Source organism: Parasteatoda tepidariorum, chromosome 4, assembly GCF_043381705.1.
Source record: "Parasteatoda tepidariorum isolate YZ-2023 chromosome 4, CAS_Ptep_4.0, whole genome shotgun sequence".
Classification (NCBI taxonomy): domain Eukaryota; kingdom Metazoa; phylum Arthropoda; class Arachnida; order Araneae; family Theridiidae; genus Parasteatoda; species Parasteatoda tepidariorum.
Window position 1 is genome coordinate 20,524,809 of NC_092207.1, and position 19,633 is coordinate 20,544,441.

General features: G+C 32.5%; 1 protein-coding gene across 2 annotated transcripts in view; it reads left to right on the top strand.

Annotated features, from left to right (window-relative positions):
• Window positions 1–18,967, top strand: part of LOC107446311 (uncharacterized) — a 50,468-nt gene extending 31,501 nt beyond the window's left edge. For both annotated transcript variants that reach the window (XM_043042738.2, XM_016060924.4), the window contains one exon: window positions 16,292–18,967. In XM_043042738.2, coding sequence (XP_042898672.1) covers window positions 16,450–17,901 — 1,452 coding nt within the window. In that variant the 5' untranslated portion in view covers window positions 16,292–16,449 and the 3' untranslated portion in view covers window positions 17,902–18,967. The remainder of the gene's footprint in view (window positions 1–16,291) is intronic.
• The last annotated feature ends 666 nt before the right edge of the window (window positions 18,968–19,633 follow it).

Sequence of the window (19,633 nt, forward strand, 5' to 3'; positions counted from 1 at the left end):
AAATTTGATAATTCGAACCAATTTTTATGGCATTTCTCTCTTTTGAGTGAATAGTTTGTCTTTTTTGAGACATTTTGATGAGAAATCAGCAGCTTTTATATTTAAAATATATTTAATTAGCTGGAGAAACGAAAGGTATAATAACAGATGATAAAGCGAAGTAAGTGACTGAAAAAGAAGTCACTATTTGTGTTTGGCCCTCATTAAGGGTTGTCTCAATTTCAAGGGTTTCTCTTCTTACTCCTGCGCTGAAATGAACTCCGAGGAGGTGGAGCCAAGTGCCAACTCCTGATGAACGAACTATAACAGGAGTTTCACAGTTTCGACCAATCAATACCTCCTGGAAGAGAGAAGGCCTGACATTGGTCACCATAAACGAGAAATTTCGAAAATTTAGTAATCCAAATGTAATTACATCTTTTGTATTTTTACCAATGCGCAGTTATGCGTTATTTTTGTATACATCGCTTGATTTCATTACTAAGATTATGTAATGTTTGCGTTCCTGTAGCTGTACTGTTAGCCTTATAGCTGTATTGTCTATTGCAAACATAAAATCTGCAGGCGATTAACTAATCAACTATATCAAAACTACCATATTGATAAGCTAAAGTTTTATGTAGGATTTTCTGTAAATAACGCATTAAATGCATTTATTATTCTTATCCAAATTGAAAATAAAACAATATGAATACCATGATATCCATATGTAACAAATCACAGTTGAGAAAGGTGGTTTTTCTTTCAACTGTCGTTGAGCAGCTGACCCAATTTTGAGTTAAAGACTATCAATGCTCAAATCCGTGGGCTTGTAAATTTGATGGAATCAATCCGCATTTGCATTACATTGAGAAGAAAACCACGATAACCTCTCTTGGTTAGCCTGATGGCAAGGGGAGTCTAACCCTCGATCCGTCTACCACTAAGAATATTTTATGTCAGCGCTGTTGTCGATTCGCGTTTGGTGTGGAATTCGTATCGACCAGTTACTGCTGGGATTAAAACCCAGGTTACTTCATTGGGAGGCTCGAGCTCTATATATAGCCATCACAGCTCTAAGGATTACATCAGAAAGGTCCTGGTTTCGAATCCCGGGCAAGGCATGTGGATGTTTCTCTCTCTCTCTCTCTGTGTTCTATATCCTTTCTCCTTTGTGTGTGACTGTGACTCGCCCTATAAACGGGTTGTGGTTGTGTGAATCCCGTGGCAGAAGTCAAATTCCTGGCCATAGATGGCGCCACTGAAAAACAGGAACAATCGCACCCCCACTGCCTAAACAGGCATACGACAAAAAAAAAGAAACAGTATATAGAAATATCAATGTAAAAAATGCATGAAGATGAGTCATTCAAACTTTTTAATGCTTTCTGAAACGTCAACATTTCATCAGTCATTTAATCGTCTATCACAAATTTCTAAAACGATTATTTCAAACTCTCAAAAGTAACTTTTTTTAGAGTCGTATCAATCATTGCTTAACTTATTTAAATATCCACGTTATATTTCTGAAATATGTTCCGCGAACTGAACNCCTTATAGCTGTACTGTCTATTGCAAACATAAAATCTGCAGGCGATTAACTAATCAACTATATCGAAACTACCATATTGGTAAGCTAAATTTTTATGTAGGATTTTCCATAAATAACACACTAAATGCATTTATTGTCCTTATCCAAATTGAAAATAAAACAATATGAATACCATTCTATCCATATGTAACATATCACAATTGAGAAAGGTGGTTTTTCTTACAATTGCCGTTGAGCAGCTGACCCAATTTTGAGTTAAAGACTATCAATGCTCAACTCCGTAACGATTTGAATTTGATAGAACCAACCCTCATTTGCATTACATTGAGAAGAAAACCACGATAACCTCCCATGGTTAGCCTGATGGCAAGGGGAGTCTAACCCATGATCCGTCTACCACTAAAAATATTTTATGTCAGCGCTGCTGTCGATGCGCGTTGGGTGCGGAATTCGTATCGACCAGTTACAGCTGGGATTCAAACCCAGGTTACTTCATTGGGAGGAGCGAGCTCTAAATATAGCCATCACAGCTCTAAGGAAGGTGAGTGTATAAAATACAAAAATTTGACTGCTGGTTGAAACTTGAATATGTTTTCTAATTATCATATTTCAACTCCTGATTCACCCTGCAATAAAACAGGTTTCGTGTTTCACTCGCTTTTATTTGAACTATGATTTGTCATATTTTGATAAATTTAATGTTTCGTTTTTCTATTTAAATATTAAATTCACCTCGATATTAAAACTTTTTCTCTTTTTTTTATCAGCAATCTAAAATTCAATTTATTAAATGTGGTTTATGCGGAATACCCGTATGTTTAAAAAAGAATTTCAAAATAGTCATGACGTTAATAGAACTAACGAAAATATGCACTTTTATTCGAGAATTGGAAAAAAAATTTCCAAGTTATGATTCAAAAGCTCATATATATAAACTAAAGAACAGCAAAACGAACTAAAACGACTTTATGAACAAAATATAATATGCATGAACTGAATTACAAAATATACAATATTATACGAAAATTGAAATCGAAAAATACTTGTGCCACGATACAAAAATTGTTCATTTACATGAATGTAAACTTCATAAGTTTGAAAATATCTCACAACTTTGAAAATTTTAAAATTAAATAGTCAGGCTTTTCAAATGTAACAGTAACACACGGAAATGAAATCTTACAAAAACATTCTGATATCTACAAAAATAAACAAACTTGTTTTTTTTTTCCGATTACTTTCTTGAAATTGTACTTCTTGTGAAATTGCTTTCTAAATCACTGTTTCATATCTTTTCTACTCCATTGCTGAATGTAATTGAATTTCAGAAAAAGTACTTTTGGATGACACTATTTATATCAAACAGATTGAACTTGAGCTTTCTGAAACGTGTCTTTAAGTGAAGAATATGAAATTATATTACTTTGTAATGGTTTATTGGCTTTTTCGAGACATTTTTAGATAGATCGTAGAAGTTAAACACGATTTATTTATTTATTTATTTTTAATTCTGAAGGGAGAACTGAATATAGGATTGCAAAACATATGATATATTACCTTTATCTCTAAAAATAAAAATAATAGATTTTTTTTTTGTAAGCCTCTATCTCTTAACTCCAGAAGCATATTTAGACCAGGAACTTGAAAGTTGAATATCAGTCACAAAGAGTAATTTTAGTCCCAAATCCTGAAAATTGTTAAAAATCTGTTCCGAAGAGACATTTTAAAAATTATTTTTTTCAATTAGTATTATTATAAATTCATTCAATTAGTATTTCAATTAGAATCGACGCCTGTCCCGCAGAGGACTGATTGCAAAGACACGGTTCCCAATAGAACACTGAAGTCAAGCATCACTGGCTGCGGTCAGTAAGCGGGTGGGTGATCGCTTTGATCTGTCTGCGTAGGTACCGAGGGTGCGCGGTATCGTTTCTCGTTAAACTGTTCTAACGGTAAAGTGCTCGACTTCACGCACAGGTCGACGGGCTACCAAAGCAGGGAAGTCATACCCTCTGCAGAGGATCGAAATTGCGATGTTACGTTTTCGGATCATCCTCAGGGATGTTTCCCAGACCGCCGCCAATAGCTCATTGTGCAGCTATAATGCGACTTACATAATGCACCTACCATAACGACGCATAATTCAATTTCAAACTGCTCCTTTTTCTTTTTCAATTATAGTAGAAGACACGATTAGTGGTGTATATTATTTTACAGTTGCTTTTAAACTAAAACTAGTTTTATTGAGAGTTTATGTCATGATCTTCAATAATTAATATTTTTATCTTTTTGTATAATAAAAGCAAAAGTAAGACACCGCGGACGGCAAAATCAAATTTTATAAATTAATTTTATTTCCAACTGTTATGGAATGCTTAGAATTAAGAAGTTTAAGAATATTTGTTCACTTGTGTTAGCAAAGGTTACGTAATAATATTTTAATAAATTGGAATCAAAAGATTCCGCTGGCAAGCATCCGCTACTTTTAAATTATTTAAACAAATCTATAACTGGACAGAGAGACAGATTATTATGCTTTTAAAATTTCTACCGGTTTTAAAATGTTTTGCTTTAGTTCACTATCAATAAAAAATAAAATCTTTCACGAACCTCTCAAACAATGGAAAGTAAGCAAGAATGAAGAATAGATTTTGTTTCAAGTTCTAAATATATTAAAACTACTAAATACTAATACTAATTCTAGGACGGGATAGCCTGGTCGGTAGGGCGCTGGTCCCATGTCGAGACTTCGTGGGTTCGTTAATCTGTCGAGTCGTAAAAGTCCTCTATGTTCTCATAACAAATCAATACCTCTGGGGGTACTGGATTGGAGATCGATCGTTCAGGTCAAAATTGCGATCTGTGGGTGAATGGATATATGAATGGGTCCGCCTTGTAAACAGGTGCGACGTATGGTGAGGTCGAAGTCGAATTCTTCGCCATAGATGGCGCCACTGAAAAACAAGAAACACACACTCTACCTTAAATTTGCTCTGTTTCACCAAGCAGGCTTGCCCGGATGGCAAGTGGCATTAAAAACAACAACAGCAATACTAATTCTCAAACAATGGAGGATATGCAAGAATGACGGACATGATTTATTTGCCTAAAGTTCTAAACATTTTAAAAACACTAAAGAACCATACGTAACTAATTTTAGTCTTCGTTTCACAGTTTTCTAATTCTTTAATGTAGTTGTTGAAATAATAAATTTAGAGCAAGCCTTTATAATTTGATCATTTATTTTTAAATCGAAAAATTCAATCCAAACAACTTTTCTAAATTAAAAAAAAAAATTTCTAAAAATTTTCTGTTTAAAATAAATATTCGATGCAATTTATAATCTAGATGGAAACAAATAACTAAATTGTGTCAAAATGAGTTACAAAGTCAACCGAACACAGAATGCGAGACACATTTATTAATTATGTGCAAAAGTGCCTTTAATACTGTTTGTTTTTTAATCTTGTTTGTCTTTAATGCTATTACTTTTTTTTAATGTTACTACTTAACAGATATTAATCATATTAAAGTTTTCTTTATCCAATCTTGAACTAAAATTCTCTTCCTTCGCATTTTTTATTTCTTTCTCTCGAGTTCTCATTTTCTGGTTGAAGAGTGAGCTGATTTGCAGCGTCGAATTTTATTTTACGTACATTCTTAGGAAGAAGATTGTTTTATTTTAGCGCCGATGCAATATTTACAATAAACTTTAATAATATATTTCTAATAAATTCGTTTAATCAGTTTATCTCGATCGCCAAACTTATGAAATAAACAAGGATATTTAAAGGATCCATATTGATTATTTTTAAAAAAATAATTCTGTATTAAACAGTGCTTAATAATTATTAGCAGTTTTTCAATAAAATAGTTTTTTTTTTGCGAATAAGTATATCTAGAATATTCCATCATCGCTTTAGTAAATTATACAAAGATATATTAATATTTAAATCCCTTAAAAAGTCTCGAATAATTGCAAAAATGTATACTGTGGGATTTATTTAAAAAGAAAATATTATAAAATAAAATATGCTTCGATTTCATTATAAATTCAATCCCGAAAAAGAATTTAATTTTCGGTTAAATAGTTCCTGAGTAATTAAATTTTCGTATTTGTAAACTTTTATTTCTCTAAAAAGTGTTTAAAATTTTCCATTTAAAATTGCATAGATTAAAAGTACCAAAAATTAATAAACCTTACGCTTAATTGTTTCACCGTTATAAAGTTTTAATAAAAAGGAAAATATTCAAGAAGTAATATCAGGGGCTAGTATTTTTTACGGCCTATTTAGCTAAATTATGGAAACCATTTTTTCCAAACGACAGCTAACAAGTCGAAAAATGCAAAATGGTTTAGTTCAAGAAATTATGTTTTATGCCTAACTGTCTACTTCGATACATTATCTGAACAAATTAATTGTATTTTTTAAGATTAGGCCTTCACATCTACGTCAAAATACATGAAGTTAATTTTTTGTTTCCACTCAGAAATTGTATTTTTCCCATGTCAGAATGTAAATCACGTCCTTTTTTTTACATTTGTTTATCTAGTTTCCTTTCAAAACATTTTCAATCTTTTTTTAATGTTATATAATTTAAAAAACTTAAAATTTAACGTATACAAATTTTTACATAGATGAAATTGTATAATTTTAAATGACGAAATACAAAATTAGATTAAAAGAAATAATATTTCTTAATTTTTGTTTTTTGAAGAAATGTTCTATATGAAGAATGTTTAAATAAATAAGTTAACTTTTAACATTTCCCCCTCCTTTATGTCAAAGTAAGTGTAGCACGTGTCTGAAAAAGGTCCAGCGATTTGATCAGCTTAGAAAAAGCTAAAAGACATAGAAATGCACTTTAAACTGCGAGCTGCTTAGGAAATCAGTCTTTTTATTCCCAATAAATAAATATAGTTACATAGCTCGTAAACTCTGAAAATTATGAAATAATTCAAATATCCACCTTTTCCAAAAATGCGATACAAGCTGAGAACAAAATTAAGAAGTACGCGTGAATATATTTCTGTTGAAAGTTCGACGCTGCTCTAAAACGCCTTATAGACAAGCGGCAGTAATCATGATTTTGAAGTTTCCTTCAGAAGGGCATGCCATGATACCCTTATCATGGACTGCCATGGACTTTGGACAAAATAATTTAGCCTATATTTAGCAACTTATAATCTATATGAGATATAAAGTAATTTACTTGAGATTGCAAAAATATTAACTATAGATTATAAGTTGCTAAATATAGGCTAAATTATTTTGTCCAAAGTCCAATTTATTAAATTTTATTGAAAAATTTCTGTTTTAGTAAAATTTTTACATGAGCTTATTGTGTAAGCGTATGGTAAAGGTGGTCTAGCAATATTATTTATTCTAGTATAATATTCCAAGGGAGGAGGTCTGCAATTTTATTGGCTTTATAATCCTGAATTGTTGCAAGCACTTTTTGCAGATATTTCAAAGGATTGATGTTATTTAATTTAGCAGTTTCGATAATGGAATAGATAATAGCGGCAGTATGACCACCATTGTCTGATCCAGCAAAAAAGCCAATTTTTTCGTCCTATGGCAATTGATCTTATTGCACGCTCTGCAGCGTTGTTGTCAATTTCTATTTTACCATTATCCAAAAATTTCATCAGTGCGTTCTGATTGTTTAAAGCATAAGAAATAGCTTTTGCCGTACTGCTTTTTTTAGGCAGTTGATCATATGCTTTCCTAAAACCTGCAAACAATTTTTTCACCAGTACTTTAGATTTTTTCTGTCGTTCCTCTAGCCTCTTATGTCAGCTTCGATGCCATAAATTTTACCAATCTGCTCCAATATAGCAATAGCAATGTTGGCTTTATCATTTGCTATTGTTACTTCGTAAAACTTACGGCGTACATGAGCCCAACATGCTGCTTCCTTTATCTTATCAGCTGATTTTTCATCATCGATATAACCAGATATAACCAGACGATTGGTTATAACCAGAATAAGCGTCAGCATGCAGCACTCCTGTAAAATCTTTGAGATGCTCAAGTGGTCTTGTCCCTTTCCGATCAGGGCTATAAAAATAGCAAACTGCAGCTGGAGACTGATCCCCATGAGGTCTACCATCTGATACATAGGTCCATATTCTACCGATCTTGGTTTTACCAATCCCAGGAGCTAGAACCCTCACAGGTGTATCATCACCATGTATCTGTTTACCCGAAAAGATACATTGTTGAATTGCTTTGGCTGTTCTAGCAATCTAGCACACTGGCCCGCCCAACTCGCCATTGTTGTCCTCGAAATCTCCACTCCTTCTCTCTCGTAAATTTGCGACTGACGATATAGTGGTAGATTATTGCAATATTTCTGAATTAATATATGTGCCAGTAACCCAGACCCCGGCTTACCTTTATCAATGGCTTTTGATGGTGCGTAGGCGGTTCTGTCGCATCTGTAAAATGAAATATTTTTACCATAACTTAAAGTATATAAGTGAAAATTGTATCTTACTTGTTAATAGAATTGAATCCACAAAAATGTATATTAATCATTATAATATAATGATAAGTATTAATCATAAGTTGTAGTGTAAATTTCCAGTTTTATAGATGCGACAGAACCTATATACTTTTACATCAAATTTTTATCCAGCATATTGAGGTCTATTAAACCATTTTGGATTTCGCCAGTCAATAGCTTCTATCAACATTGATAGCTGGGCTGTGGTAATTCCAACAGATTGCTTCTCGTCAACCTTAGGCCATATAAATTTACCGCTATCAAGACATTTGTAATATAAACAAAAACCTTGTCCGTCCCACCACAATATTTTTATCCGGTCAGCCTTTTTACCCCTAAATACAAATAAGGCACTCTTGTGAAATTGATCTGACAATATTGATAAACCGTTAATCCCCTTACGCATGTCAGTACAAACGGTACAAAGATATATCTTGCTATCATACCCTATATCTAGCATGATCTATCCAATATTTTAACTATCTCTAATAATTTACTACTACTAACATTACCTTCAATTGATAAAGAAAAATCATTAAATGTCAATTCATCTTCTTTTAATATTATACATTTTGTCTCCTCCTAACAAACTTCCGATAAAGGCTCTATTTTGGTCACCTCAAAACCGAGTCTTGTTGCTGGTTTTTGAAGGTTTATTACCATTTTGGACTTTGGACAAATTACCATTAGATTTGGAGATAAAATTTGTCCCAATTACAAGAAACTTGCATTAAGCAAATATTGGTATGTAGTTGATATTTTAATTAATACAACTATGACGATATGCAAGAGCTACATACTGGGATTCAACAGTTTAGGAGAGAGTTATATCATCTTTTTCCAAAACGTTCGGATGCAATGATGAATTTACTAGATGCGTTAACTAGTTATGGACATCGATGTAGAAGCATTATACAATTAAGCAACGTCAATTGTTTTGATAGACAGTATTAGTAGCATTACCGACGCCATCGCAAATGGATTGCCGTATGCAGACTTTAAAAAGATAGGGAAACTGATTTACGATTATGCAAGCAAGAAGAATCAAGCAAAGTATCCTCTTTTTATTATTGATTGTACGCCGAATCCCAGAGCTTATGCAAGGAAGCTTGTTGATAGACGTATAACACATTTTCCGAATCCCGCACCTGGGAACAAGCCAATTGTAGCTGGTCATCAATATTCAGTATTGACGATGCTACCGAATAATCTATTAGAAAAAGCAAAACATTGGGTAATACCGATTTCAACAAAAAGAGTAGAGAGCTGTCCAAAGTCCAATAATTAAAGTTGGAGGATTGAATGAAATTGGACTTTGGGCAAAATAATTTAGCCTATATTTAGCAACTTATAATCTATATGAGATTCCATTTATTTTTCTAAAATCTTATTTACTATATGCTTTTTAATTTCCTGAAATATTCCTGCTTTGCCAAATATCTCAGATGGATCACTTTGTGATAGTATTTCTGATACTACTTTTTCTATAGTCGGATTTGATACTTTACTCTTATTCTTCATATTAGCCTCATGTAAGTTGTTTTAATTAATTTTATAACTTACACAAACTTCCTGACACCCTCATTCTTTGCTCAGGTGATGTTTTAGTATATCTTCCAACATTTACGGCAAATATATTTCTGACTTTCCCCATCAGTGATAATGTACATTGGGCTGAATTAGGATGCTTAAATTTAATCAATATCTTCTCTTTTCGCCGAGTTGGTTGATGAGCATTCTCAATACGATTATTTAGTCTTTTATGAGTGCGATGCTCAGTCTTAGTACACATCAGCTTAATGTAACTCCTGAGCTTATCAGTAACAATGACTCTTGGGGCTGGAAAATTACCCAATAATCTTGATAAAAAGCGAATAGCTGATTTCTTGTTACGACGTTTCTGCAGTAATACTTCTAATTCATGCCCCTCAGAGTCAACAGCTCTCCATAATATAAATACCTCGCCTTTAATCTTAATATTCATCTCATCTAAATGCCATTTATCAGTTGGCTTCCTCTCTCTCTCTTCCTAATAACATCTTGAAAATAAATTGCACCAAAATCTTACTGTCTCATGACTTAAAATAATACCTCGATACGCCATCTGTTCTTGTACATCTCTGTAACTATTATTGAACCGATGATATAACCATAGTGCATGGCTCATAATGCTTACTGGAACACGATGTCTCTTTGGGGATTAGTACGCATAGTGGTAAAATTTAGGACTCAATAACAACCAGCTGAAGCTGGGGTGGGTTGATATCTAGACTAGAAGTCGCTATTACTAATATTATTAGACTGATGAGCATCTGAATGATTATTAATGTAATTATTTATGATATCATCAGTTACATTACCGCTAGTCGAGCTAAAGAATCCCCTACCCCAAAAATGACATCCCCAATATGTCTTTCTAATTTCAGGAAATTCTTGTTGAATTTTTCTAGAAGAACGACCTTTAGCAACTTTAACAAACTGACTTACAGATCTATGAGGTGGAATTTCAGCCATAATGTGTACGTGATCAGCAGATAGAACCCCATTGATAATTTTAATACCAAGTTCTTCTGCCGCCTGCGCAATTATCTCTCTGATCCTAACTCTTAAGTTACCCTGTACTACTTTGTAGCGATATTTAGTGATCCAAACAACATGAAAGCGATGGTAAAATACAGTGTGGCTAATCTTGTTATAATCTGTCATATATGATATTTTAATATACATAAGAGTATACTCTTATGTATATTAAAACATCATATATTCAAGTTATAGTGAATTGAAATATTAGAACAAGGACTGAAGTCTTTCCCAGCTGAAGCTGGGGGTTTGAACCAAAAAGGTGACTATAAAGCATTCCTTGTATTTACTCAATACTTAATTTACCTCTCTCTTAACTTGACGGTGCCTTACAACTTCCTTCAAAGACTAAAGGGGCAATAATATCTTTATTACAAAGAGCAGCTATCATAGACACCCTTCTTTTATGTTGAAATATTTTCTTACCATAACATCTTGATCCCTTTTTGCTCCATCCATTTATAGGACATGCATTATCCTCTATGCCAGATTCGTCTAAATATACTATATCTTTTAGTGCTGTATCTTTTATTTTCTCTATAAATTCAGTTCTTGAATTCTCATCTCTTTTAGGATGAATAAAAGTTTTTTTTATATGTGTAACCCAATTTTTGAATAGCTCTCCAAATAGTAGTAGGTGCATATTTTCCTGATACTTTAGCAAGTGCTTTTAAACTCTTATCTTTATTATTATCGATAAACTCTTTAAACTCTTTTATGTCGGTTATCTTAATACTGTGACCTTTTTGATAATTCTCCTTAGGTTTTATATCTCCTGTTTCTTTTTTTTATATCAATCCACTTATGCAAGGTTTGCCTTGAAATATTAAGTAATTGTTTAACCTTAGTTATACTTAATCCTTCCTCTATTAGATTTAAGGCTCTTATTCTTAGTTCATACGGATATGGCTTACTCATTTCTAGTAATAAAATTTTATTTACTTATATCTTATTACTATTGATAATACTAAATGTCAATAGCTTAAGGGTTTATGCTGTACTCTGCTTATCCTACTTATATCAATCTTTTTTCTATTGTCCAACATATGCGACAGAACCCAAAGGGCTACCCCTTTGACTACAGAACTAGGATTTAAACAGATTGTTGATCTCCTGAATAGATAAACCGGTAATACGAGAGATTTCAGGGATAGAGTAATTATTAGAGAACATATTTTTTGCTACTTCAATATTTCGTTCAGCTTTACCTATTTGGATACTTTCAGATTTACCTTCGGCTTTAGCAGTTTCTATCAGGTAATCCTCAGATGCCTTATTATCCATAATACGTTTAGTCTCTTGCTCATAAGTCAGCAATTCTTCTTCCGTCCAATTAAACTGATTTAATTCTTCATAAGCTCTTTCTATCACTTGATCAGAACCTATGATCTGACGTAAATCTGATTCACTAGTTTCATTAGCATGTTTAAAAAAATAACACCATTTCTCTATTATATTAGTTAGTAAATTTATATCAGTGATTTTAAACTTTGGTAGCTCTATAAAAGTAAAGAAAAAATCCTTTAAATCATGAGAATAGCTATCTTTATCCAAAATAATATGATCAGACTTATAGAAGACTTTAAAAATAATATTATCACTGATAGCAATAAATATTACCGACTTTAAATCTATATATCTAGCCCCTTCTTCCTTCCCTTTATTTAACTGCCGTGAATAGGCTTTAGCCGCATAATACTATGCTCTCTTCTCAAAGCCTTCTTGTGGAGATACCTGCATCTCAATAATTAGCTGCACTCCATTTTCATCTTTGCATCTACTATACTTTGCTTCTTTGAAGCAATCTCTGGTTCTTGAATAGTAGGTAAAAATGTTACTTCTTTGATTCTACCTTTAAGCTCCAGCACATCATTAATGAAATGAATATCTTTATTCTTCTCAGAACCAAATATACGGCAATATCATTTTTAGGATCGAGAAACTTAGTAATAGCCATAAACAGTAATTATTAATAGTTGTTACAGTTCCTACACGTTAGTTATTATAACATAAAGCTAGACAAACTAACAGCACAAAATACTAAATTGTCGGACTCTATTGCAAATAGTAGAGTAGGTGTGTTTTGTCGCATCTATAAATCATACTACATCAAGATTGTTAAAACTAAGGTTTTGGACATTATGATGCCATTAACATAGCAAAATTCTCAAAAGTAGAAAGATTATCATTAGCTCCAATTATTTGTCTTTTTTGAATCATACGAATATTTTCTATACCGGTAATAGTCATTTCTGCAGAATGAAAACTCTTAAAACCAAGCATTGGCTTTGTACGTTTTTTGATAAACCTATGATCTTGTTCTACAAAATTATTCAGGTATTTGGTCTGAATAACCTTAATTTTATAATCTTTAGGAACTTCTGTATTCAAATCATTAAGAGCAGCCGCATTACTACCGCTTTTATCAATTACTACTTTCTCAGGAAAATTATTCTCTCTGAAGGCTTTACGAAAAAGTGCAAGTGCTGCTGGCTTGTCTCTATGCTTACGTAGAAGAAAGTCTACAGTATTACCAAGACGATCTAGTGCTCTATATAAATAAACCCATTTACCGTTTAATTTAATATAATACCAAATGCAATAATTAACACGGTGTATTTATCCAGTCTCTATACATAATTGATTTTACTAAATCTACATTATGAGCAAATTGATTCCAAGCGTAACAAGCCATAGTGACGATATCTTCATATACACCATAACATTGGTTAGACAAGAAATGATTTTTGATCCATTCCCAAACTTGTTCCATTGCATTAAGTTCCGGTGCATAGGGCGGAAGCGGTATCAAAGTGATATTGCTTGGCACAGTTAGTTTTTTGGCTGTGTGCCAACCTGCATTCTCCGTTAGTAAAGCTATATGTCGGTTGCCTTGAATACTGCGAGAAAGGTCTTCTAAGAATTTATTCATTGCCTGTGTGTTTGCATATGGTAAAATTAATGCAAAAGCTTATCCTGTATCATGGCAAGCAGCTCCATAAATATATGTTGAAATGAATTGCTGTTGCCGAACTTTACGGGGTCTAGTGCCACGCTTAGCCCATATACGAGTTAAGCTACCTTGTTGCCCAACTCGAGTTTCATCCTGAAACCATATATCAACTTTACATTTATCGATATTTTTTGGTAATAATTCTGTTAACATGTCCGAGAAGTTTTTTTATATGTATTTTGAGTCTCTTGATTTGACTTTGGATGCATTGAACGAGAAGTAATCCAGCTAAAACCAAGTCGGTGCATAGTATTGTAGACTGTTTTTAAAGCACATTTAGCACCATATTCCTCAAGTAACATGATATGTAGCTCCTTTCCAGTTATATACCCACCAGTTTTACTTTCACTGAGCGTATTGATTTTATCAAAAAGAGTAGACTCTTGTATGGTGTTAATCTTCCTAGGAGCACCGCTTCTTTGTGATTCAAATAATCCTTCAAAACCATGATTCCTGAATCTTCTGAGCCATGATTGCACAGTCATCCAGTGTGACTTCACTATTTCAGATATGGCTTTAAAAGATTTGCCTAATTGAAGGTGATACATCGCCAATAAATGTATACGATTTCGACCATGCGGCTCATGTTTCATCATTTTTATAAAATCATGACCATGAAAACCTTGCGGTAATATTAACCGAGTTATTTGAGTACCTTTTATCAGTTAAAAACCCATTTTACAACACTGCGTTAATTATTGCAATTGGTATTATAGATGCGACAGAACCCATTAAGCAACATGTTCAAGGTCACTTACTAACTCAACTGCACCTGTTAAAGTTACATGATGAGGGTGAAGTCCAGCTAAAACAAGTTGACTAGCCTCGCTACATGCATTTGGAGGGGATTGCTCTGGAACATAACGTGTATTAAATTTTTCAAACCAAGTTGCCGTTTTGTCACCACATTTTCCATCAACTTCAATACCATAACCATGGTCTTTTCGTAGTAGGTATAAATTTACCAAACCCAGCATCTGCAAGTTGTTTCCAAGGAAAAAATTTTCCAGGAGCGATGTGCCTTTCAGCAACTTCACCGAGCCCTACAAGATTATCCTTATTATCCCAATTTGGGTATCTAGCTTTAATATCTACAAGTAATTTTATTACTTTAGTTATTTGAGAAGTTGTAAAAGTGCTTTTTGCATCATTAATACACATGATTCCTATGCCAAAGTCATTAACCTTTTCTTGCCCTTTCCAACTACTCTTTCCAGCATAAAAGGCTTTTGATTCTAAATCATTATGGTATTGGTATTGCTGCTCTTTTTTATCATTTGGTTCTTGATCTATTATGTAATGTACGCTTGCTCCATTATATTGCAAAGTATCTATTGCAGAATTTAATGTATTACTAACGGAATATGTTATACCAATTGCAATAATTAACGCAGTGTTGTAAAAAGGGTTTTTAACTGATAAAAGGTACTCAAATAACTCGGTTAATATTACCGCAAGGTTTTCATGGTCATGATTTTATAAAAATGATGAAACATGAGCCGCATGGTCGAAATCGTATACATTTATTGGCGATGTATCACCTTCAATTAGGCAAATCTTTTAAAGCCATATCTGAAATAGTGAAGTCACACTGGATGACTGTGCAATCATGGCTCAGAAGATTCAGGAATCATGGTTTTGAAGGATTATTTGAATCACAAAGAAGCGGTGCTCCTAGGAAGATTAACACCATACAAGAGTCTACTCTTTTTGATAAAATCAATACGCTCAGTGAAAGTAAAACTGGTGGGTATATAACTGGAAAGGAGCTACATATCATGTTACTTGAGGAATATGGTGCTAAATGTGCTTTAAAAACAGTCTACAATACTATGCACCGACTTGGTTTTAGCTGGATTACTTCTCGTTCAATGCATCCAAAGTCAAATCAAGAGACTCAAAATACATATAAAAAAACTTCTCGGACATGTTAACAGAATTATTACCCAAAAATATCGATAAATGTAAAGTTGATATATGGTTTCAGGATGAAACTCGAGTTGGGCAACAAGGTAGCTTAACTCGTATATGGGCTAAGCGTGGCACTAGACCCCGTAAAGTTCGGCAACAGCAATTCATTTCAACATATATTTATGGAGCTGCTTGCCATGATACAGGATAAGCTTTTGCATTAATTTTACCATATGCAAACACACAGGCAATGAATAAATTCTTAGAAGACCTTTCTCGCACTATTCAAGGCAACCGACATATAGCTTTACTAACAGAGAATGCAGGTTGGCACACAGCCAAAAAACTAACTGTGCCAAGCAATATCACTTTGATACCGCTTCCGCCCTATGCACCGAAACTTAATGCAATGGAACAAGTTTGGGAATGGATCAAAAATCATTTCTTGTCTAACCAATGTTATGGTGTATATGAAGATATCGTCACTATGGCTTGTTACGCTTGGAATCAATTTGCTCATAATGTAGATTTAGTAAAATCAATTATGTATAGAGACTGGATAAATACACCGTGTTAATTATTGCAATTGGTATAAAACTGGAAATTTACACTACAACTTATGATTAATACTTATCATATTATAATGCTTAATATACATTTTTGTGGATTAAATTCTATTAACAAGTAAGATATAATTTTCACTTATATACTTTAAGTTATGGTAAAAATATTTCATTTTACAGATGAAGCTGGTTGGTTGATATCTAGACTGGAAGTCGCTATTACTCTAAAGAGATATTACTAACGCCTGTGCAATTATCTCTCTGATCCTAACTCTTAAGTTACCCTGAAGTCTTTCCCAGCTGAAGCTAGGGGTTTTAACCAAAAAGGTGACTATAAAATGACTAAAAGAAAATTAGATGTTGCAAATACTTCAAAAAAACAAAAAAATAATACAGACATTAACTTAGAAGAAGATGTTATTAAGTATCACTTAATGCCATCGTTACAACATGTATCAATGAGCAATATAATAATTACATTATGGAATCAAGCAGATATTAAATATCAAATAGTAAAATTATTCAACGAATATGAATATAACTTTCTTACAAATATTTATAAATTATTTTTGAAGATTGAAGATAAAGTATTAGATCAAGTATTACAATTACCTGTACCTGATTGTATAAGAAAACTCTTATCAAATATTGTACATCCTATAGGGTATGAAATATTTAACTGGATAGAATATCAAGATCGATATATTTTTAATACTGATTATAGATATCAATATTCAAAATCCATAGCAATAAATTATATAGATTATTTAGTTTGGACAGCAAGAGGTGTAATAGATTATAAAGAGACAGCAAAAACTTTATTAGCTAAAGAGGAAAAGTTATTTGATGGTAACAAATATGATATTGCTTGTAGCTATTGTTTGGAAGATGATATAGCAATTATTGCCCCCAAGGTTATCGATACTACATTATCCCTAAGGTGTATTAAGAGGCAAGCAATGGTACATTTTTGGACTGCTCATATAACAGGAGATTTTACTAAATTATATAAGGCGTTTTCTTTTTACAATAGAAAATATAGTACTAATTATAGTATAAATGAATGTCTATTTAAAGAGTTAATAGATAATGATTGCACAAATCAAGTAGGAATAAAATATATCTGGGATAAACTGAGTAATGAAGCAAAAGCCAGACAAATAGTTTCAGCAATAAAAAATACACATAATACTGATATTAGATGTTTTCTTCTATCACAAATAAGTAAAGAACAAGAAAAAGAAGTATTTAAAACTTATGATGCTACGCAAATACTACTAGGCTTTCTAGATGATTGGTTATGGGGGCAGTATTTTTTACCTACTATACATCACATATGGGATATAATATCTGGATGTGATTATCTTAGTGTATTAAAAGGTATTGTGAATAAAATGGAAAAAAATCATGAAGATACTGAAAAATATAATCAATATAAATCTATATTTAAGGAGTTATGGCAATATGCTCCTAAACATTTAAAAGAATATGTTTTTGAACACAACAATGGTCATAGTTGTCATAGTATATTCTCCAGTTTATTTTGCAAGGAAAATATAGATATAATTCAGTCAATATTACGTGATGCTAATGATATACAAAAGAAGAAAATAATATTTTCAAATTATGAGGTTGATATATGTCGTTTCCTAATAACAAGTAATCAATGGGATTTATTAGAGATATTTATTGATTATACTCTTTTTGCTAGAGAAGATGTAGAGTGCTGTAAACAGGCACTTATAAAAAAAAAAAGGACGAGAGATAGCTGTACATTTTATACAAAATAAAGAATGGAATAAAGTAGAGCAATTCCTACAATGGGCTTTTAAATCAGATTATGAAATGAAGGAGTTTAAGTCAAAATTAGCATATAGTAAGATTTGTGATGATATCTTAGAATCCATTGTAGCAAATAACAAAGCAGATTTTATGGAGCTAGAGTGTTTTTTAAAATGGTGTGCTTCGGGTAATGCAGAAGGAATTGTTGAGTTAAAAATAGAAATACCTCAATTATATTTTGATGAAGTAATTTGTAAATTAATAGCAGAAGATAAATATGAATTGTTAGAGCCAATTTTAAATTGGTGTTTTATAAACGACCAAAAGCAAATTGCTCAGTTTAAACAAAATTTTTATTACGATCATGGAAATTTTGAAATAGTAGGGTTAGTAGTCAATCTAATAAAACAAGATGATCAATTACAATCATTTAACAAGTTTCTGTATTATTGGTGTTCTACTGATGAAGAAATAAATAAGTTTAAAACATGTATATTATATCCTGCGGAAGATACAGTAGGTGTATGTATGGAATTATTGTGTAAAGATATGTTTAAATTAGCTGATGAATTTGTTAGTTGGTGCTGCAATTCATCACAGAGACAAATAGATAACTTTAAAAACCAGTTAATGATTGACTATTGTATGGAGTATCTTTCTGAAGGAGATGATCCACGGACATTCTATGAAACAAAATTGCTTAAATGGTTTAATCCATCTATAGAGACCACTATAAGATTTAAAGAAAAATTTATAAATTTTTATTGGTTTAAAGACGTTTTACCTGCATTAGATAATTATATCAAAGAACAAGAATATAATCAAGATAAAGCTATAAACAAGGATATAAATAATATTTTACACGATTTAATATCAATTGTGGAAAACCAAGACCACGATATTATGCATTGCAATGATGATGTAACGGTATGTCTTGTACTGAAAATGCAAGTGTAATATTATAACTCAAACTATTATGGAATGTCTGTAGTTTCAAAAATATTTGTTCCTAGTGTTAGCAAAGGTTACGTAATAATATTTTAATAAATTGGAATCAAAAGATATTTGCAACCATCCGCTACTTTTAAATTATTTAAACAAATTTATAACTGGTCAGAGAGACAGATTATTATGCTTTCAAAAATTCTACTAGCTTTAAAATGTTTTGCTTTAGTTAACTATCAATAAAAAAAAAAATCTTTCACGAAACTCTCAAACAAGATGCAAGAATGTGGGATAGAATTTGTTTTAAGTTCTAAATATATTAAAACTACTAAAGAATTCTAATACTAATTTTAGGCCGGGATATCCTGGTCGGTAGGGCGCTGGGCCCAAGTCCAAGAGTTCGTGGGTTCGAACCCCACCGACCGAAGACTCCCAGTGTAGTAAAGTGACTGATGCACGTTAAATCTGTCTAGTCGCAAAAGTCTTCCATGTTCCCATAACAGATCCAAATCTCTGGGGGTATTGGATTGGAAATCTCTGATTCAGGTCTAAATTACAATCTGTGGATGAATGAATGGATGTATGAATGGGTCCACCCTATAAACGGGTGCGACGTATGGTGTGGCAGAAGTCTAATTCTTGGCCATAGATGGTGCCACTGAAAAACAAGAAACACACATTCTGCCGTAAATTTGCTCGGTTTCACCAAGCAGGCTTGCCCGTGTGGTAAGTGGCATTAGAAACTACAACAACAATACTAATTCTCAAACAATGGAGGATATGCAAGAATGACGG